Source organism: Syngnathus leptorhynchus, chromosome 4, assembly GCF_054491065.1.
Source record: "Syngnathus leptorhynchus isolate UIUO chromosome 4, UIUO_Slep, whole genome shotgun sequence".
Classification (NCBI taxonomy): Eukaryota; Metazoa; Chordata; class Actinopteri; order Syngnathiformes; family Syngnathidae; genus Syngnathus; species Syngnathus leptorhynchus.
In genome coordinates this window covers 10276737-10297912 of record NC_141198.1, presented here as the reverse complement: position 1 = coordinate 10297912, position 21176 = coordinate 10276737, and the positions used below count along the sequence as shown (strand labels likewise).

General features: G+C 41.4%; 4 protein-coding genes across 13 annotated transcripts in view; 3 read left to right on the top strand and 1 right to left on the bottom strand.

Annotated features, from left to right (window-relative positions):
• osbp2b (oxysterol binding protein 2b) overlaps positions 1 to 7266 on the top strand; it is a 28199-nt gene extending 20933 nt beyond the window's left edge. For both annotated transcript variants that reach the window (XM_085910470.1, XM_085910469.1), the window contains 8 exons: positions 95 to 247; positions 329 to 574; positions 669 to 789; positions 1292 to 1395; positions 1646 to 1741; positions 2190 to 2374; positions 2480 to 2700; positions 4275 to 7266. In XM_085910470.1, coding sequence (XP_085766596.1) covers positions 95 to 247; positions 329 to 574; positions 669 to 789; positions 1292 to 1395; positions 1646 to 1741; positions 2190 to 2374; positions 2480 to 2700; positions 4275 to 4417 — 1269 coding nt within the window. In that variant the 3' untranslated portion in view covers positions 4418 to 7266. The remainder of the gene's footprint in view (positions 1 to 94; positions 248 to 328; positions 575 to 668; positions 790 to 1291; positions 1396 to 1645; positions 1742 to 2189; positions 2375 to 2479; positions 2701 to 4274) is intronic.
• Positions 7267 to 7592: 326 nt separating this feature from the next.
• On the top strand, positions 7593 to 14553 carry LOC147057997 (uncharacterized). Of its 7 annotated transcripts, none has more exons than XM_085910266.1 (27): positions 7593 to 7849; positions 7934 to 8040; positions 8119 to 8152; positions 8220 to 8348; positions 8728 to 9177; positions 9275 to 9352; positions 9486 to 9581; positions 9852 to 9915; positions 9982 to 10117; positions 10191 to 10283; positions 10360 to 10472; positions 10556 to 10667; positions 10750 to 10854; positions 10922 to 11035; positions 11129 to 11359; positions 11424 to 11486; positions 11821 to 11898; positions 11963 to 12145; positions 12227 to 12358; positions 12424 to 12656; positions 12764 to 12890; positions 12959 to 13042; positions 13149 to 13345; positions 13553 to 13579; positions 13762 to 13801; positions 13983 to 14048; positions 14159 to 14553. In XM_085910266.1, the coding sequence occupies exons 1-27, from the start codon at positions 7732 to 7734 to the stop codon at positions 14171 to 14173; spliced, it is 3225 nt and encodes a 1074-aa protein (XP_085766392.1). In that variant the 5' UTR covers positions 7593 to 7731; the 3' UTR covers positions 14174 to 14553. The 7 variants fall into 7 exon arrangements, with proteins under 7 accessions (XP_085766392.1, XP_085766389.1, XP_085766391.1 ...); XM_085910263.1 differs by having other exon boundaries at positions 13875 to 14048; XM_085910265.1 differs by lacking the exon at positions 11821 to 11898 and having other exon boundaries at positions 13875 to 14048.
• Positions 14359 to 17434, bottom strand: ccdc117 (coiled-coil domain containing 117). Of its 3 annotated transcripts, none has more exons than XM_085910273.1 (6): positions 17040 to 17434; positions 16483 to 16641; positions 16354 to 16401; positions 16009 to 16272; positions 15482 to 15622; positions 14359 to 15381 (listed from the first exon to the last, which is right to left on the bottom strand). In XM_085910273.1, the coding sequence occupies exons 2-6, from the start codon at positions 16623 to 16625 to the stop codon at positions 15156 to 15158; spliced, it is 822 nt and encodes a 273-aa protein (XP_085766399.1). In that variant the 5' UTR covers positions 16626 to 16641; positions 17040 to 17434; the 3' UTR covers positions 14359 to 15155. The 3 variants fall into 3 exon arrangements, with proteins under 3 accessions (XP_085766399.1, XP_085766397.1, XP_085766398.1); XM_085910271.1 differs by having other exon boundaries at positions 16354 to 16404; positions 17040 to 17428; XM_085910272.1 differs by lacking the exon at positions 17040 to 17434 and adding an exon at positions 16864 to 16990 and having other exon boundaries at positions 16354 to 16404.
• tcn2 (transcobalamin II) lies at positions 17321 to 20825 on the top strand. Its single transcript, XM_085910270.1, has 10 exons — positions 17321 to 17448; positions 17745 to 17811; positions 18723 to 18912; positions 19000 to 19169; positions 19304 to 19456; positions 19600 to 19772; positions 19887 to 20061; positions 20154 to 20334; positions 20399 to 20517; positions 20617 to 20825. Exons 2-10 carry the CDS (start codon positions 17754 to 17756, stop codon positions 20676 to 20678), a joined length of 1281 nt encoding a protein of 426 aa, XP_085766396.1. The 5' UTR covers positions 17321 to 17448; positions 17745 to 17753; the 3' UTR covers positions 20679 to 20825.
• The last annotated feature ends 351 nt before the right edge of the window (positions 20826 to 21176 follow it).

Sequence of the window (21176 nt, the reverse complement as noted above, 5' to 3'; positions counted from 1 at the left end):
GCTCGTTCATTCACTTTTTGGTTTGTTTTCAGCCGTCAAGTTTAACTTTGTCAAACTTGGATGTATCGTCCAATTCTTTCATTTATGTCCGCAGATGTCTCCGAGCTATAACGATGTGTCAGGGAAGGAGCTGCAGCCACGCAGACAACGGCGGACTCGTGTCCCTGACAAGCCTAACTACTCCCTCAATTTGTGGAGCATCATGAAGAACTGCATTGGCAAGGAGCTCTCCAAAATCCCCATGCCTGTAAGCGAGCAGAACTTTGTGGCCTAGTTTGAACAACTTCGAAGGAATTTACCTTGACCATCTTGCCTTCTACATCTACAGGTCAACTTCAACGAGCCTCTGTCAATGCTGCAGCGTCTCACTGAAGACTTGGAGTATCACGAGCTACTGGATAAGGCGGCGCGCTGTGACTCCTCTCTGGAGCAAATGTGTTTAGTCGCTGCCTTTTCCGTTTCTTCTTACTCCACTACTGTCCATCGGACAGCCAAACCCTTCAACCCGCTTCTGGGGGAGACCTACGAGCTCGATCGCCTCGAGGAGTTTGGCTACCGTTCACTGTGTGAGCAGGTAAAAAGCGCAGCGACAAGCATGTTTAGTTCACAGTTGTAATTGTGAATTGTACGCATGTCATTTACTGTAAGTTTATATCCATTGCGGTAAGGTGAGCCATCACCCACCTTCAGCTGCACATCATGTCATTTCCCAACGAGGCTGGACCTTGTGGCAGGAAATTACAATTGCGAGCAAGTTCCGTGGAAAATACCTCTCCATAATGCCTCTGGGTAAGACCTGTATTTCTTGCTGGCTAGGAAACCTTCAATTCAAACAAATGCTTCATCTCAAGAGCATTAATTGCTAAATTATGCATGAACCGTAAGACAAGAGACTGCACCTACCTACTCTCGAGAGATTGGCCGCTGCAGCTGCAGCTTCCTCCTATGCACGTGATTGCCAAGGGATAAAGAAAATCAGGATTGCTTTGTGACACTTTTGACAGAAACATAAAATGGAATTAAGGGGAGTTGATTATTCCGCTCCAATGATGCCTCTGGGAGGTGTCCTGTATCAGAAAACACATAACTTGGCAATTTTTTATGGTCAAATATGTTTGCAATCTTCAGGCCTAGGTGAGAATCAATAGCCTTGGTGAGTCCCAAAACGTAGCAGCTCTTGGTGGGCTTACTATAAAATAACACGCATTTAGATTTTCAACTCAATCATTCAAACCACATGATCATTGTACACTAACGCTCATAGATTGTTGTGGTGGTTTGACATTTCCAGGTGCAATCCATCTGCAATTCCACGCTAGCGGCAACCATTACGTGTGGAGGAAAGTCACGTCCACGGTTCACAACATCATTGTGGGCAAGCTGTGGATCGACCAGGTCTGTTTACAAAGCACTTTTTCATCGATTGCCATTCATCTACACAACCGGCAACTGTTCTCAAACGGGAAGTCATTATTTCTTTTGGGAGTTTGCATAAATTCTTTATTAATCTGATGCGGGGAAATAAGCGAGTTTTAAGATGTATCTGTACATTTATTCTGAATTATCTTCTCACTTCCATTGCATCAATTGCATCTACTTTTGTGTGTGTGTGTGTCTGTGTGTGTGTTTGCGCGTGCGAGTGCAGTCAGGGGACATTGAGATAGTGAATCACAGGACCAAAGAGACCTGCCAACTGAAATTCTCGCCGTACAGTTATTTCTCCAGGGAAGTTCCTCGGAAGGTAAATCCTCCTTTTTGCTTTCTTTGCTGACACCACTCTTCTTTTTTCTTTTTTTTCTTTCTTTTTTTAACCGGTCTTTTTCAGCTGCTTATTCATGTAGAATAGTGGATCTCTTTGCCTTTTTATGCTGCAACCGTTTTTATGTGCAGCGGGAGAGTTTAAAACACTCCCGTAGTGCTTGTTTGTGTTGTGATGTTTATTGGTAATGCACTCTGACAGAACAAGGTTTGTGAGAACACACTGAGTGAAACGAAAGCACAGAGCAAAAACGAATCCAAAATATCGAAAGAACAGTTTATTAGCGATTCAATGGCGCTTAGTTGCCAATGGGGACAAGCAAACACCGGCACCCTATGCAAATGAAGGACAGGAGAGATGAAATGACTTGTTTCACTTCTGATATTTTTACACTTGAAAAAAAGGAGATGCACGTTTATGTTCTTTCCAGGTGACGGGTGTGGTGGCGGACGGTGTCGGCCAAGCTCATTACATCCTGTCTGGTACGTGGGATGAGAAAATTGAGAGTGCCAAGATCATTCAGAGCAGCCGAGGTGGTAGTGGATCCGAAGGCAAGCAGAAGACCATCTACCAGACTCTGTCCCCCAAACTTTTGTGGAAGAAGTATTCTCTCCCGTAAGTGCACATCTCATGAGGCTCATTAAGCTGCATTAATATTTTGGGGGGGGTTCGCAGCAGTCATAAAAAGCTGAATCTTGTCTCCTTATATTTTGCACCTAGAGAGAATGCTGAGAACATGTACTGCTTCTCAGCGCTGGCGCTGACCCTGAACGAGTCGGAAGATGGAGTTGGTCTGACCGACAGCCGTTTGAGACCTGACCAGAGGCTGATGGAAGAAGGTCGATGGGATGAAGCCAATTCCGAGAAACAAAGGTTAGAAGAGAAACAAAGAGCCGTGAGAAGGAGGAGAGAAGCGGAGGCCTCAGATGCTCTAGATGAAGGTAAGAAAAAAATCAACTGGTTTAGAGATACAAGTAGAGGTAACTACTGTGATCTGTTATTGCTTATATAACAGATCATCTAAAAAATAGATGGGTAAATGTTTCAATATTTGTACTTTGCTATTAGTATGTTTCATTTGGAGTACCTAATGTACTGATGTGGCGGACCGCTAGCGCCCTCTATTGACCGGACGGCATCATCTACTGCGGGGTGTCCAAACTTGCACACATAATTATTTTATGGCAGAAGCTGCTGGTCCGTGGAAATTCCAACACATTTGGCCCCCAGGGCGGACTTTGGACATGCTTGGTCTCCAGTGTAGATGATGCAAAATTGCACCATCCAAAAATCAATGACTCTGTTTAAAAAAAACGAATGACCTTTAGCGACAAAAGCAGTTTTACATGACTGCAATCATTATGTGTGTGGTGCGTGTGTGTGTGTGTGCTGGGTAGATTGTATTGCTGCATCCATGACTTGTCTTTTTTCCCCCCTCCCTCCTATGGTGGTCAGAATGTGATAATGACTCTGGTGAGTGGGGGTTATTCCGCACCCTCTGTTGACACACACGCATACACGGACATCTTCTGTGTGTTTTCTTTGTGATCTGCCATTGTTGGACCTGCATGACGTCTACTCTCATGTCTCTTTCTGGAAAATAAATCAGGAAAAAACTCTTTGTTTTTCCCTTTGTATGTGATAAGTTCATTTCAAAGTGATCACAAATTATTTTGAAACGTCTAAATCTACACAATATAGTCGAGTCAGCTGCGTGTGAGCAAGATAAGCTTAAACCTTATTTCAAGATACGTTCACAGTGTGCGTGGGGTTTTTTTTTTTTCGTTAAAGGGGAAGTCAAGTGAAAACTTTTATTTGCAATATTATGGTCATTTATTATGGCCCCCACAAATTCAAGTTTGGTACTGTGATTGGTGTTACATTTTTGAAATGTGGATTAAGCAAAAACAAAAACAAAATCTACCGGTTTTTATCCATCACAACATTTTGTCTTTTACAATCACTCTCTGTCGACTGAAAATGACATCACAATGTCTTATGGCTCAGGTCCCGACCGTAACGGCTCACCTGTTTTCTGGGTATGGTCATGTGACCTTGGCAAACTGAGCCCTTGGTTGGGCACCTTGATGTTGTTTTAGTCGACAGCAAGTGGTTGCACAAGAAAAAAAATGCCAATTGCTTAATTCATACTTTATAAATGCGATATTCATCCACAACTCATGTTTAGAGGATTGAAGATGCATAGAACATATTATTGTATTTAAAAAAAAAAAAAAAAAATCCTCTTGATATCCCTTTAACAAGAGCAATAGGACATTAAGTGCAACTATCTATTGATCTGAATTCTCGTTTTGCGCACATTTAAACCGTTCACTGCAACATGAAGCTGGTTCACATTTGGAACGTTCCCAAATGCAGCACACAGCATCTGATTGCTTTCTCGTGTGCATAATCATAGTGTGTGTATGGAGGACATTGCCTGCTAATGTGGCTTCCTGACCGTGGCGCGACTCGATGACAGCAACCGCATAACTCACCGAGATCTTCTCCACAGGTCGAGAATACGAATGCTACCAGCCGCTGTGGTTTCAGCAGAGGAGGGACTCGGTCACTGGAGAGACAAACTTTGTATACAAAGGGGGCTACTGGGAGGCCAAGGAGAGACAGGACTGGACCATGTGTCCCGATATATTCTAACGCGGAACGCTTCCCCCCACATCAGAACCTCAGGAGACACGGAGCTGCTCGACCTGGGCTTCTTCAACAGTGCGGTGTAGCAGGTTTATGAGCTCTAAGTGGAGCGTTGTGAGATGGTGAATGTGACAACTTCCTTTTTTTTTTGTACACTTGGACTGCTTTTATGATGGGCTGATCGTTGCCTCAGTGTGCGGATGTGTGATTTTGTTAGAGGTGTAAAATCACACGATGAAGGCACCTGATAAGTTTCCTGAAACAGAATGTGATTGAGACTGTGGATTGTCAAAAGTGCAACAGGAGATATGTCCAAACAATGTCAGTCTTTAAGTGAGGTTACAGTAAGCTAGACAGAATTTTTAATTTCTTACTTTTCCAATTTGCGCTCATGTAATTAACTTGGAAGAAATTGGTGCAGTCTATTTGTTTGTAGTTGGTCAACAGGACACGACAGGTTTTAATCAGATTTTAAAATTTGATTTTTAATTTGAATTACATATAGGAAGTACTGTGTCATATAATGAAACTGTCATGGATCTAATTTTCACTGTTCATAAGGTTCATCACGTTTTTGTGAATTACTTTAAATAATTATTTCAGGTCCCCCGGTCGGATAGAATGAGTTTGCTTTTGTTGTAACAAACTAATTGCCAATTTGCCATGATGACATCCTTTAATGAAAAATACGGAGTATAATAAAAATTGCTTTTGAGAGGCAAATTTTGGTTTAAACAAACATGGTTTAACGTCAACGGCGGAGGAATTAAAAGTGACAGAAATTGTTTTTCAGCTCTGTATTTTGTAATGTATTATTCATGTCCACTTGCAAACACAGTGAGACTCTCGGAATGCTGCATTTCATTTCCTGCGCATGCGATGACTACTCGAGATGAACCTGATCTGAGTCTGTCTTTGCAAGTGTTTAGTAGGAAAGTAAAGGAAACAGGCTTGATTGTGAAGTCCCTTGAGCAATCTATTTTTTTTTTTTTTTCTTTCTTACTGAATTTCCTCTATTTTTAGGAACAAGTAAAAGTCACTTTTCCCTGGCTGGCTGAGATTGTGTTCAAACATTCAATATTCAGTTGAAATGCATCCATATCAGGCATCACCGGACCTGGCAATATTCATTGTGCATAAATTGAGGCTTCAACTTAATCCTTGTGTTCCTGTTGATACCAAATGGACTTTCTCTGATCTTCTGGTGCTTTCCAACAGCATCGCATAGCATATCGCTTCCAGTGACAGCCGCCGCCTCTGTTCGATAGTCACAAAACTTGCTCCTTAGCCTCCTCAATGTCGACTTTATACTGTAGTTGATTCCAGTGGCACTGTGCGAGTCTCTGTTGGCAGCAGGGTGAAGGTCGTAGAAAAGAACAGGGCTGGTTCCTGTCAGCAGAAGCCACAGAGGTCTTTGCTTACTTACCACAGTTCCAGTGTGTTGTCCACAGTGTTTGTACAATGATCTGGGATCAGCCTTTCAAGGTACCCGCAGTTTTTTGCCTTTAATTGACTGGCCTCATCTAGTGGCAAGCTATGAAAAGTCAGTAATTTTTGTAATTATTGGTAGGAATGTAAATTTTAAAGCTAGAGGTACTCTATGTTCCCCCTGGTCTCTTTGTGTGAGTGAATATTTTGTGATAAGAAAATTAGAGTGTAAAACAAAGTCATATGAGAATTGAGTTATCTGTACAGCATCTTTAAAACATGAAGAATTGGAAGTGCAAAAGACTCCTCAATAATAAAAGATAAAAAAAAAATGCATACTAATTTGGTTGAGCAGTTCACATTTGTAGCTCCAAAATCATATTTTTTTTAAGAACAGGACAGGTAGGACATACGTTAACACATTGCGCTCATTTGAATACAAAAATGACAATTCTGAAAACAACTTCACTGTGCTTTGAAAGCCTCTTACAGGGAGAAAATAGGTTACATTTTTAGATCTGATAGTGTCACACAAATCAATTATCTATAATACAGAGCAGCATCTTCCAAATTCTGTGAAGTTTTATCAATCCAAAATATAGACTGCAAATTTTTCAGCAAATATACACAGCACAAGCGACTGGCAATTAGAAACTTTATGGGAAAGAATCCTTGGCAAAAAAGCAAGTGATGATAATAAATTTAAAGTTAATAAAATAAAAGTTTGTAATAATGATTGACAACATCCATGTGGTTCCCAAAACGACACTAGATTGTGACATTGGCTGTACAGGATCAGATAACACACAAAAGTCCGTTTCCAGTCTCGTGCAAAAAAGGGGAAAACAATCCAAGTGTACGTAGAGGTGTGCTGTAGATTAAACAACATTTTCATCTGCCTTTCCTTTTTTTGGAGGGTTCTTCACCTGATTTCAGCTTTTAATTTTAGATGCTTTTTCTCTTGACCTCATGGGTGCCATTCTAATGTCTGCACATCTCTACACTTTGTATCTTGACTGTAACGTGTCATATTTGGTGTCCTCTAACGGCACTCATTTTCTTCCAGTTTGAAGCTGCTTATAGTTCCAAGACAGATGTAAAGTGTGTGGAAAATGGAAATGTGTTGTTGGTTTTTTTTTTTTGCTTTGTCCTGGGACTGTCACCTGTTGTTTGCTTAGGTAAATGCTGCTGATTTTACTAATCTGTGTAAAAAAAAAAATTTAACATATCACAACAGTGGTCTGGTAATATCAAAGGGTATTGACATGATTTGACTTCTCTCACTTCCCTAATACACTTTCTGTTAGGTGTATTATTCAAATGTAAATTCAAATTTAGAGGCTGTTGTTTTTACATAAATTGTGTATTTTCCCTTCACTTTATAACATTGTCTTATAACAACCAAGGCACAACAATAAAACAAAGTTGTTGACACTGCATATGTCTTTTTTTTTTTTAAGTATTTTAGTTTAACAAATCAACAAATGCAAAGAGACCCTGGAGTTTTTTTTTCTGCTTGCATTTTTTAGTAAAATATCTAAAATACAACAATTTGACATATATGTGAATATACAGATATTCAATGTATGTACATGCACCGTCTACTTTGTGCTCGCCCAGCAAATTAGCAGCAGTCAATGTTTCTTTCTACTGTGAGCAAGCTAAACTTTGAATTGGTTGCGTGCGGTTTCTATGGCAACTCGACGCCCCCAGTTGCGACCCACTGCAGCTGCTTGGAAAACAATGTGTTTCTCCTCAAAAGTCAATTCAAGCCGCTTTGCTTTCTCTACGTTTGTAGAACTATCCAGCTGTCGAAAGTGTAGCATCAAGTCATTCAATCTCCTTGTGGAACGCCTGCAAGGCGTGATTTAAGATATACTACTTTGGTTTCCATGACAACCGAGCAACATTGTGAACCAGCAGCCTTACTTGGACTGCATTTGTATACCCAGTACAACAAAATGGACCAGCTCAGCCAAGACAGAGGGGACAAGGATGAATTTCACTCAGGTCTGCAATTATAAAAGTAGAAGAGTCATCCATTTGTGTAAACACTTGTGTTAGATAGTTGCGCTTTGTTTTCTATGCTTAAAGAGCAACTCAACAGCAGCAGTGGGTTTGAACCAGGTCGATCATCTCTAAGAGCGGATCCCTGTGACTTTCTATTGGATGCCATTGACGCTCAGCTCGGGAAGCTGCAAGTCTGTCGTTTTCTGTTCTAAATGGTACATCCAAAAATTCTGTGAAGAAATAAACTTGATTGAAACAAATGCACGCAGGTCAAGCATCAGCAGCATGACTCTATCAATTCAGGTAAGATGCACCTCATCCAATATTTGAATGTTATTTCTGTTGATGTTTTTTCATCTGTCGTGTTCAGTTGCACCTTTTAGGTTGAGTCAGTCTTTGAGTAAAGATACCGGTCTTGGCAGCACAGTGTCCCACACAAATGATACCCCAATGTCTTGTCTGGAACTGCAAATTATTCCAGCAGTGGAACGAACATTGGGTAAGATGTCATGTCATTCAGGAGAAAACCGGATTTACTTTATGACATCAGAATTTTGTTTTTGTTCTGAGTTGTGACTTGTCGTTGTTCCTGCCTACAGTTTGGGGCATACCGGAGTTATTCTTTATTTAATATTAAATTTTTCATTTCATATAATTGGAAGACTTAAATTGAGATTTTTATCTGAAAGAATTCAAGTCTAGGTCAAATCTGCAGTCTTTTGGTTTTCAGATTATGAGGATGTAAATAATCAATGTTTTTCCTTCATTATTTCCACAAACCATCAATTTAAATCAATTCCTTTCAATGCTGACCCGATCCGACGTTGAACATCTAAAAATGTGTCGCTCGTGTATGACACTTGTCTTTTTGCCTGCAGAGAGCACAAGCTCCACGGCTCCTGCAACACGTGAAGTGGCCACGTGGGAACTGGACGTATGGACAAGTAGCAAAGACCAGATGGAGTCTCACAAGGATCAGGTTATGTGGAGACTAGAGAGACTTCTTGGAGACACTTGTAAGCAGGGGGATATGTCAAGGGACCCTCATCCTCCTTCTGAAAGTATTTGCACAGAAGATTTTGTGAGGTGCTTTAGAGAGGAGATGGTTGAACTGGCATTGCCAGAGGGGAGCATTACAGTGCTCAACAAAGAGGACGCTGAAAAGACATTGACGACATCAGACGTGCACCCTTCCCTATGTGACCAAAAGGGTATGAGAAGTTCTAAAAACATAGCTAGCGTCGACTTTATACAACATAAGCCAGACCGAAGTGAGGATCCGGAAAGACGTCCTCCTGAAACGTCTGGAGTTCAGACTTCACACGGTGGTGAGAAAAGAAAATTCACAGACACGAAACCAGAGTCCCGCTGATTTTGTGTGAGTGACCGAGACTTCATTTAACAGTTTTTTTCCTTCCGTTTCAGTCTTCTTCAGCACAGAGGTTGAAAAAGAACACCAAAACCCAAAGCACATTTCTTCTCCGAAGGTCAGGCGCTTAGCAGGTATCAGACCTGTTCAGTCCCACACACAAGACAGCAAGGATCAGATTTGAATGACCATCTCTGAACGATGTTCTATTATATCTCCGCAGGGTTAGCGTATCTTTACTTCTCAATGCTATGCTTTGTGTCACAGGAGTACCCGTGTGGAATTTTGACACAGTGTCCATTGACAGTGACCTTGATTCGGTCTGCACAGATCAAGTCAGGCAGGTTCTCCACAGACGAGCTGGTAAGAGTTGCCGAAGAGAGACAATATCAACTATCCAAGATTTGGATTGGATGCACAATAAATGGCAAAATACAATCAAAATCCCAAATTGGAATCAGACTAGCAACATTCAAGGTGGCACGTTCACATTTCTGCTGTGACACGCACACAACAGATTTTTAATCTACATTTGGGTTCGGATTCGACTTTTTTCCAACACAGTAGAAGGCATTAATTAATTAATTAATTCAACAAGGCATGAAAGATGACTAACGTTCTTTGTCCGCAAAGTTCAACGACCCACCGGAGCTGTCCGAAACAAAAGTACTCTGCATAAAAAGCAGCATACATGCAGGTAAAAAGAGAGGAAGAGCAAAGCACACTTGTTTCTACATGTTGTCATTTATTTTTTTATTACTAGAACTCTGTCGATGGAGGACGATGACAAGGAAGACTCGAAAGGACACCGGAGCAGGCGCTCCAAGCTTGAGCAAGCCTCAGAGAAGATGTACTCAGCTTGGGAGAAGATGAGCGAGCGTCTCACTTCCCTCAGACAAGTATGTTGCTGCCAAATGGCGTGCGTTTGGTCAACTGCCTGTGAACATGCATCCTTGTGTTTGTTTGATTTAGAAATGTGAGAAAGAGGAGGAGACTCTCCGCATGAAAAAGTCTCATTTAACGGAGGTCGAACTCTCCCTTTCTGAGCTGCAATTGAGAAGAAAGGTAAAATGTAAAATAGTCATTCGGCCATTATCAGAGAAATTAAGAGCTTGTCCTAGTTATGTTTTTTTTTTCCCAGCATGCCTTTCATGATCTTGAGCGGCTTAGTACAGAGACTGAGCACCTAGAAACTGAGAAGAGGCAGTTAGAAGTTTTGCTTAAGGATTGTAAGGCGGAGGTAGACTCATCAAGGTATGAATTTAAACTTTGTCAGCATAAAGCAGGACTGTGGTAAGACATATTTATTTCAAAAAGTTGTTTGTTGTGTTGTACAGTTGCCAGCTGCAGAAACTTCAAAAGCAAAAGGAGTCATTCCTCTGCGAAGTCGGAAATTTGCAAGAAGAACTAAAGAACAAACAACTCAAGCAGATGTCTTGCATGGAAAAGGTGCTAACAGTTCAGCAAACTCGGGTATATTTTTTTTAGGGGGGGCACACTTGATTTATTAATCCAATGACCTCACAAACAGACCAACCCGGTGATGTCAGAGCTGGAGAGACAGTTGGCTTCTGCCAAAGCTGAACTATTCTCTGAGCAACGACGGGCAAGAGAGAAGCAAGAATCCATGCAACAAGTACAATATTACACGGCGACATCATTTCCAAGTCTGTGCTTTTATGCTAATATTATTCAACCAACAGATGCTGGAGGAAACTTGTGAGGAACTGATGAGGGCCTCTGAGGCAGAGACCTCACTGAGGAACAGATGTGCATGTCTAGAGGAGACGCAGAAGCAGAAAAACAAGGAGACAGAGGTGACTTTAGGAACTGTGCTTCTAATTCCTGTCCAGTAAATCACACAACAGCAGTTGTGCAATACTTTTACAGAAGCGCTGTTTTGATTTTAGGTTCTGGAATGTCAAGCACAGGAACTAGAGGGAAAACTTGGAGCATGCACAATCAAGGTGGACACACTGGAGAAAATGTTGGGTCAGAAGGAGCAACAAGTGCAAGAGCTACGGGAAGAGCATGGAGGCTTGCAAACAGAGAGAGACAAACTAAAAGGGGAACTCGAGTTCATGAAAAGCCAACAGCGCAGTGCTGTTAAAGACGCCGAAGAACACGCCCACGCAATGATGGTGAACATATAGAATTGTCAAAGTTATCCACAATATTAGACTAAGTCTTCATGAAATATTTCAGGAAGCAGCGCTGAAGCAGCAGAGAAAAGATTTAGCCTTGGCTCATGAAGAGCAAGTACAAACGGTAAGTGGTGTCATCATAGTTTTCCAAATTAAAAGCAAATGTTTTATTTTGATTCAATACATAGATAATCAGTCCTATTTCATGGAGGAGGAGAGAAATTGGAAAATATTAAAATAATAAATAATAAAAATATTGAAATAAGATATTGAAGTTCCGACCATATGGACAATTTTAAATAAAAAAAAAATTATCTAAAGGATTCCTCGATTATTAAAAATAATTATTAATTCTTTTTATAATCGAGTAGTGGTTGATTAATCGTTGCACCTCTACAATAATAGAGATGTCATTAGCCTTGTGACTGAAGAGTTTATGATTGATCAAACACTGGCAGCTGAAAAATTCACTGGAGCACCAGAAGGAGGAGTCAAGGAAACATGAAGAAGAGCTGCATGCACAAACATTACACAAGGTACCCTCAACTATTTGAGTTTTGAACTCTTCATGACCTGAACATTGTGCCCGCTCTCATTCAGGTGCAAAAGGCCATCGATGAGGAGAGGACAAAGTGGGAGGCAGAGAAGATCGCAGCTGTACACTTCCACTGCGGTTTATTGGAAGAGCAGAACAGGAGGAGCCTGGAAGCTGCGAGGAGTGAGATGCATCAAGAGAACACCAAGGCGCTTACTCTTCAGCGTCATGTGACGGAGCTGCAAAATGTACGTTGACTTTCGACAATTCAGCTTGTCGAATGTTTTCTAATCCCGATCAGTCGTTCTTGTGGCTTTCACTTCCATAAGCGTGTGCAGGAGCTGGAGGCTGAGCGCTCTTTGCAGCAGCGGGAGCAGGAGTCTCTGCTCTCCGCCATTTGCAGGTCGCTCAAGCAGGAGCACCAGGACGAGCTGGACAAATTGCAGAAACACATGCTGCAAGTACGAGATGACCTCCGCACAAACTCCGAGCTTGCACTCTTAAAACTGCTGCTCCTCTTTTATAGGAAAGTGAGAAGACTGTGATGAAACTTGAGCAGGCTGCACAACAGGCCAAGGAGGAAACAGAGCAGATCCGCAAGATGCTTGAAGAGCAGCAGATCATCCAAAATGAAGTCAGAGCTGAGCAGGAGCAGCAGCTCGCCGTTTGGGCTCAGGAGCTGGTGGCGGAATGCGAGTTTCTACACCTCTTGGTAGAGAAGAATGGTGGCCAACAAAATACTGTGCAGCTCCCTCCTGGGTATGCAAAAACAACAAAGCAAATGTATTTAACATTTATAACAAAACTACACATTAAATGAAATGATTTAGTGGACAGATTCCTGACAACGGTTTTGCACGTTACAGCTCCACCATAGATGAGGCTCTTATGCAACTGAAAGGTCAACAAGACTCATTGAAGTATTTGATCGAGTCCCTTCATCAAGAGGTTGATTCTCAAAGGCAAGCGAGTCAACAGCTGTTCAAAGACAAGGTAAAATTTGGCCAAGTGAATATTCACACGTAGCCCGGACAGCTAAGTTTGTAAGGATTTGCTTCCAGGAGCGGGAGTTGAGGATTCAGAGGGAGCAGATGAGGATGGAGAGAAACCAAGCCTTGGATTCTCTGAAGGAGCGTCTCATTCAGGTATGCATGCAATTTTTGGGTATGTGTGTGTGTTTAAAAAAAAACAAAAACTGGTCTGGTTGTACCCAAACTAAATTGTTGGATGAATCAAATTTGATTGACCCAGGAGCACATTGAGGAGCTCAGTAGTTTGAAATGGTCTCATGTGAGTGACGGAGGACTGGAGGTCTCACTTCGCAAGCAACTGGAAGCCAAAGACATGGAGCTTAGGCAAGTCCAGAAGAACATGACTCAGTGGAAGGAACAGACCACTACCCGACTAGCCTGCAAGTTTGAAGAAGAGTTGACTGTCGAATTGGAAAGGTGACATGCATATCAGGGCAACATTTGAAAATATATATCTTTCTTAAATCAAACTACTAGAATTAAATAAACTTTGTTATGATATTGAAATGTATTACACTGCGTATTCAAATTGTTCCTCTGAACAGGAAAAATCTTTCTCGACAAACTCACACTGAGTGTGTATTTGAGATTTAAAAGGTGCTATTCATTTTTGCCATCCTACAGGTGCAGAACAAAGTTATTAAGTGGCAGGTAAATGTCCTGTAGCCTATAAACCAATTGAAGAATAGTCACAGTTACTAATACTGTACTTAACCAGCATGATGTAACCTCCACCCAAACTGATATCTCACAATCAGTTGATTCGCCCATAACATATGACTAATGTAGTAGGTTAACTAACATCTCCAAATGTGTTTCTGTTTCTTTTTCAGAAAGACGTCAACAAATGAAGAGGAAAAGCTCAGTGCAAAGGTACCATTTCTCATCACGAGAAAATTACAAGCACGTGAATACAGTTTGAGCAAATACTTTTTGTTTCCATCAGCATCACGATGTTCCCCATTCGGACTGCTTGACATATGTTTACGCCGCCGCTGCTGCCCCCCAGAGCCCTTCAGATGTGGCCTCATTAAAACTTGTGCATTACTTGCAGAGCAGAGTCAAGCAGCTCCGTGTAGAGAACCAGACATGGATGCCAACAGGATCTAACCTTCATACAGTCAGTATTTTTTTTTTTAACGTCAATATGGCAACACTTTTATGCAATGCATTTTCAGTGGGCATGCAAAGTAGTATTTCTAATACTGCTCAATTTTATTTCTTTTACAGCTTAAGAGAGTATGAAAGCTTGAGAGCCTCGTCTATCAAGTTAAGGATTTGAATCGTTACAGTATTGTTTTAAAGATTGTCTTGTCACTTGAGGCAATATAGCTGTTGCATTTTGCTTTTGTATCTTTTCCAATGAATCATTCACTGTTGCCTGTACTTAAGATAGGTCACGGTGACAAATGACACAGGGTTTAGTCATCTTTTGAACTTTCCTCCGTGTTGAGGTTTTATGGCTTAACATTGCAGAGGTTTACAGATTTCACACTGAAATCTCATAAAGCTCTTCTTTGTGGGAATCCCTTATATGCTCATAAATGTTACATGTTAAGTTGTAAAGGCTAAACGGCACAAAGATACATTCAACGTCTGCAATAAACATTTTGTCACCTATATGAACCAGAATCAAGATTAGGATGGTTGGTTTTTGCATATACATACAGCACACTTTTTCAACAAAAGAATGAAGCATCATTTTACTAGAAAACAAATACAAAGTAAAAATGTCTCACTGCTGCGAGCATGCAGAAAAACACAAATCCAATCAAAAGAGAAATTTCCAAGATTTTGTCAACTCCTATAAACTCAAATAGCATACTTGCTAAGCAATATAGAACGACGATCCTTCAACCACAACAAATAGGGTTCTTGTACAAGGTCATGCATTTTAACATTTGGGAGGAATCATGTTCCTACTTATGACAGCAAAAGAATACAAAAATCAGGGGTTGCGCTCTGCAGATTACCAAAAAGCAAAGCAAAAAAAAAAAAAAAACCACCTGGCAACTGTAAAGTTTACTCGACTTTGGCAAATGCTTAGAATTGGTAAGAGAATGAATTCCTCTACCCTGACACAGGCTGTGTGAATAATGCTATGAAACAAGTCGTGACAGATTTCACTCAAATTGCAAAATGTGACCAAAGCAGCGGATGATTCCGACAAGTCTAAAGAAACCAAGTTAGTCCCAAGCATGACATGTCCGAGCAGTCTTGCTCCTTCTTACATTTCCATGTCCTCCTCTCCACAGCTTTCAGCGACGGGAAAGTTAAGGAGAGGGCTGTGCGTGTTGACGGGAGTGCTGTGCGGGGTGGGCGAAGGACACGGAGGGGGGGGCTGTCGCAAAACAGTCTGTTGTTTCCTCTGTTTCTGCAAGGAGCCTTTTAGTCTGCGACAAAAGGGGTTCTCTGGTGGCCGCCACAACACCAGCTCCATGCAGGAATGGCTCCTAAACAAATAACGTAGCAGGAGTCAGTGGCAAAGTAAAATGTCAAGAGAGCTTTTTTTTCTTTCTATTTCACTTGACAATCTGAAAGCAGCGAACATACACAGATTGGGCTACTGTGTGTGGGAGAATGTCACTGATGCCTCGCTGCAGGCCTTCCTTCAAACTGTCCGAGATGACCAACACCGGCCTTCGTTGGGCTGGCTCCACATCGAGATCCTCGTCATCGTCCTCCAGCGTTATTCTAGTCAATGATAGATCAGTCTTAAAGGGACAACGTGGTGATTTTTTTTTTTTTACTTTTCAATGCCATCTCGAGAATGCAACGAACTAAGCTTGAAGTGCCTGCATTTTGAAGCGCACGCACTACGGTGTCTCAGAGAGACCACGCTTCGCAAGCCTCACACCAATTTCTTCAGCAGAGATACAAACAAAGTGTCATCACAAATTAGTTTTAGTCAGTGCACTGTATGCTGCAGTCATTGAGCGGCAAATTTGTGATCGGGTGTTTTGTCTCCTTCGAGTATCGTAATATAATTGATCCAGTGGTGGGTCATGCATCTTATAGCTGAAAAAAAATACACATCTGAAGACTTCAATGTATTGCCATATCGCCGCCATGGTACATACCTGTTTTCAATCTCCCGAAGTCTCCTCTGAGCTGCCTCGATCTCCATGCAGGAGCTCGCCGTCTCAGGTCGGGATGGGGAAGAAGAGGGCAGCAGTGGTGTCAGGTTGCGAGGGGCTGGGCAAGGCTGTGGTGGAGCATGGCTGGCTTGTTGGGTACTCAAAGTAGAACAATTGTTTGGAGAAGGCCAGTCAGGACTCCCAGTGACGTGTGTCATGTCCAATTCGGTTTCCGCTGCTATTCTTCTCCTTTTGGCAAGACATCCTCTGAAAAAATAGAAAAAGGTTTTGGGAAAAAAAATCTAACACGCTTCCACTGTAACATGACCGAGGTTGTCTTATACATACTCATCATCAACTCTCCTCCTGTGCTTTCTGAGGCACCTCGTCTCCCAACTGCTGTGATAGAGGATATATTTTACGCAAATGGTTTAGTAGAAAACTGTGGGGAAATGTATACAAATAACTAAACCTTACCTGTTGGACAGGGTTCCACTCTGCAGTTGGCCAGATGTACATGCAGATCCAAGATCGAATTCAGGCAAGTTTGTGGGCCCCGAAAACGTGCACATGCTTGGTAGAAAACCCAGCTGGCTGCTGGTGGGCGCCAAGTGATGCATGGTTCAGTCGGACAAACTAGATAAAAAAAAAAAAAACATGGTTGGTGAAACGTGCAAAGATAGCTCAAACAGTCTTGATTTACAGAACTATTTCATTACAACCTAGCACTTTTAAGTGTTGGTGTCAGAGGGACGACCAGACGGGGGCAACTCTTTGGATATCAGCGTATTCAAACAAAATTACTGCTGTACAATATATGTATAGTATACACACAACACAAATTATAGCATTATCCACCTAAAACTGCAACTTCGTGGTGTCTAAAATAAGACGCTTGGTTAACGACAACTGCCCTGCCCCTTTTCGCAATGTTGTTTAGCTTAACTGTTTGTTTTGCTAGCTCGTGTACGTCACATTAAACACCACAGTTAAGATAGCAAAATAGAACAGTAAACATGCGCAACCTTATTTACCTAATAAAGTAGCGTTCGCAAATTGCGTCCAATGTTTGGTCCCCGCAGCTTGCAGTAAATGCAGATAGTTGCACGTAGTAAACTCGTCAGAAGAATCGACAAGATTCTGGAAAACGCGCAAAGAACCCTGGGAGTTGTAGTTGTCAACGAATCGGCAGTGGGAGGAACAAATGCCGTTCGTGCAAACGTCGAAAATTCATGTTTTGATCTCACTCTGACTCCATAAGCAACACAGTGTGTGAGACAAGACAGAACTTGGGTAACTTCTGCAACAAGATAGGTTTCCTGAATTTCCGGATGATTGGCGAGCTCCTCCTCTGTGGTCGCAAATAGTAAGTCACGTGACACCGTGGAGGTCATATCAGCCCAGCTGACTTGTTGCCTTACTCTGGACTGACGCTCCAAGGAGGTAACACATGACTCTACGTTTGACAAAAGTAACGTTATGATGACGGGTTACTTTAGTGTGACGTCACCAAGAGCGTGTTTGTATGTAAAGCTGTTGGTGGATATTTATTATATTTATACTGATGTGATTTGATTGGCAATTTAGAGCGTATTGATTTCTCCTTCAAACTAATTAAACTGTTGATGAATACTTCAGGACTTTGTATTGAACACTTCTGGTTGTTGTCTTATTTGTTCAAACACTGTAGAAGACTTTTGTTCATTTTTGGATCTTCTTTTGTTTTTCTCTTTTTGAAGGTTACCAGGATGTATCATTTAGTCTTAGTTTTCGGGCTACTGGCATTGACCTCCAGTTTACCTTGTGGTAAGTGTTAAGTATACTATTGTGAAATTTGGGAAGAATACAGGTTAAAAACAAACATGATGTGATGATCTGGATGGCTACCGATTTTGCAATTTCCTTATGAGTGTTTCTCAATCTTTATTGAGCAAAGGCACATTTTTGCATTCGAAATGTCACGTACACCAACAATTTAAAAAAAGAAAAATACTCTTCAATAGATTAGACAGTCTTATTCAATAGTACTAAAAAAATAGGAAGTCTATCCAAACTTGTTTTGTTCGAAAAGGGAATTGAAGAAAGATACAGACAAATTTTAAAAAATACATTTCAGATCAAATCAATTAAATTGGATAAAGTCCTGCACTTCACTTGCACATAGGTGAATTGCTGTTCTCCGCCAAACGGTCTCAGCATGATCAATTGCACGATCTGGGTCCAAGTCAGGTCGAATATCCTGCCTTTTTAGAAATACAATCATGTTCAGTTCGTATTGTTAATGTTATGGAGCAGTTTAACGTTGTGGTTGTAGTTTACATAAGTGTAGAACTGCCTTGCTGTCTAAAACTCTTGTTACCTAATTTATTAGCTATGATGCAATGCAGTATATAAGATGGAGCTTTCATTATCGTGGAATGCCGTTATACACGTGCATCACTGTTAATGAAAACCAATCATCTTTGTAAAAGCATAACTGCTTTGCCCTTTTAAAAATCGAGACAGTGAACAATCACTTTAATGAACATATTGAGAAGATTTCGTAACAAAGGCTCCTTTATGTATTGTATAAAACCCAAGTCCACGTGCCTTAGTTTTGTCCTGATGTTCTTGCTGAACCTGCAATTCTGAATGTGGCACATGTTGAAGTCAGCAAGCCGTGGGTTCAGCAACTGCTTTTATGCACAGTGTGCCATTTTCTGTCTGTTTTAACCCAGATAATTCTGGATCCAACCATGAGCTGCTGCTTTCACTAAATAAAGATCTTCTACGCTCTCTGGAGGGACCAGGAGGACTTCCTAATCCCAGTGTCCACTTGGCATTACGGCTATCACACTTGCACAACCTTTTAAAAGAGGGGGAACATTTAAATCGACTGACAAATAATTTACACAATGACCTTCAAAGGTAATTTGTTAGAATTGCCACTTCTTGAGTTGAGTATAAAGATTGGATCGCTTATCTGGCTGCGTCGTGACCTTTTGTGCACTTTAGCGTCCTCTCTGGCAGTCAACCTGTGACCGGCCGCTTGGCATTGTACGCTCTGGCCTTGAAGTCATCTTGCTATGACCTCAACACAGTCACTTTCACTGTAGGTGACAAGAGTGAGACACTGCTGACGCTCCTCAAGGAACAGATGGAACGAGAGAAAGAATACATAACCTGTAAGTTTACTACTGTTTTCTTTCTTTTTGTCATAAATTCTATTTGTCTATAGAGTAGCCCTTCATTATCATTGCCAGGATGTCGGTCTTAAATTTGATCCAGTAGTTCAAATGATCTGTCTTCTCCTGTCCAGTCAGCCAACGCCCTTTGACTAACTATTACCAGTACTCATTGGGTGTACTCGCTCTATGCGTGAGCGGCATCAGGGTCAACAACCACGTTGTCAACAAGCTCATCAAGGCAGTCGAACATGAGAACTTTCAGCATGGAAACAGTGAGAGCATTGGTGGGTAAACCTCTTTCAGATGTGTGCTGTCATAGTTTATGCTTGATAGTAAATATTTGAATTAAATAGACAGTCCAATAAAAAGTGTCATCAGCCTTCATTTTGATAATTCCATCAAGGCCTCTCCCACTTGTGGTTTATAGATACGTATGCTATGGCTGCAATGGCCCTCCAGTGTGTGAAGAATTCCGGGAGTTCTGTACACAATGCTGTTGAGCTTGACACGGCCCTGACCAAGATCAAGCAGAAGCTCTTGACATCACAAAGGACCGATGGTCATATTGGAAATGAATTCAGCACTGGCCTCGCTGTTCAAGTAAGAAGCATTTTTATAGTGGAACCGCTGAAGTCTGGTGTTACAGTGGTTGGATCAACCGTTTCCTGTTCCCGCATCATCCAAAGTCCAAATCTTCTTGAATGTTGTGTTCAGGCTTTTCTGGCAATGGGTAGCCCGGTGTCAGAGTGTGCTGCCTCACTGGAGGCCATTAGGAGAGATGCAAGAGGCAACAAATACCAGAACCCCATGGCAATATCTCAGATCCTACCAGCTCTGCAGCAGAAATCCTACTTGACTCTTCAAAGCAAGAGCTGCCTCAATGAGGACAGTAGGTGCCGCTTTAGTCTTGACATCTGTGGTCTGGTGGTCTTTGTGACCTTCAGCCAGTGTCTACATTGTCACTTGTTTGCCTACATATAGACACGCTGGTTCTTGAGCCCACCGACCCCGTGGTCGTCATGCCCAGTACGACCAAAGTGGCCCTGATGGTGGAAGTGGTGACATCAAGTGGGGCATCCACTGTGTATTCACTGGATGTGCCCAAGGAAAGCACTCTGTTGGAGGCCCTTCAACTCCTCAAGGAAATAAACACGGACTTCACGTAAGTAGATTTTTTTTTTTATAAACTGTGTGTTCTTGAAATATAAACTGGTGGGTGCATGCAGGTTTGAGAATGAATCAAGCCTATGGGGACCATTTTTAAGTGTGGTGAATGGAGAGCGGGCCAGACAAAGTGACCGCAGATACTGGCACCTCTCGTCTGATGGCAATTCTTTTACTGAAGGTGAAAACGTACACACACATGCGCTGTACAAAAACAAACTTGTTTTTCTCCTCAATGGTGAGTTGTTTTACATATTGCTGCATTGTTTCTGTGTTTTAGGTATTGCTGATTACAAACTAAAAATGGATCAAAAGATCACCCTAAAAAACACAAGCTATTAATGCTGAAATCAATCACAAGTGATCCAGTGGTGAGCCGTTTGGAGCACAAGCAACTTTGATTCCTTTCAGTCCAATCACATGTAAACTGATAAGTGAATAAATGTTTCTAATGGCTCTACAGTTTTATTCACTTGAAATGTAATTGTTTTGTTTTTGTTCTGGTTTCAAAAGTTGTGTTTGTGTAATATGAGGTCGTAATACGGGTTCAGTCATAACGGCCCCTTGGTAGGAAACCATTACTACAATGTGGCTCTTGACAAGAATGTCATGATTAAGGAGAATTGCATTTTAATAGAAGTGATCTTTGCAAAAAGACTAATCCAGAAAAAATGTCTACTGGATTTACAAAATGTCATTCTTATTTAGGTATCACACACCATGCAAAATATAATTTGTTAGGTTCTAAGAAAACTGTATTTCTAATAATGACTATTGAAAAAACATTTAAAGCAGAAAAGTACAGTGCTGAACTGATGAGCTCCCCCGTCCCATATAATG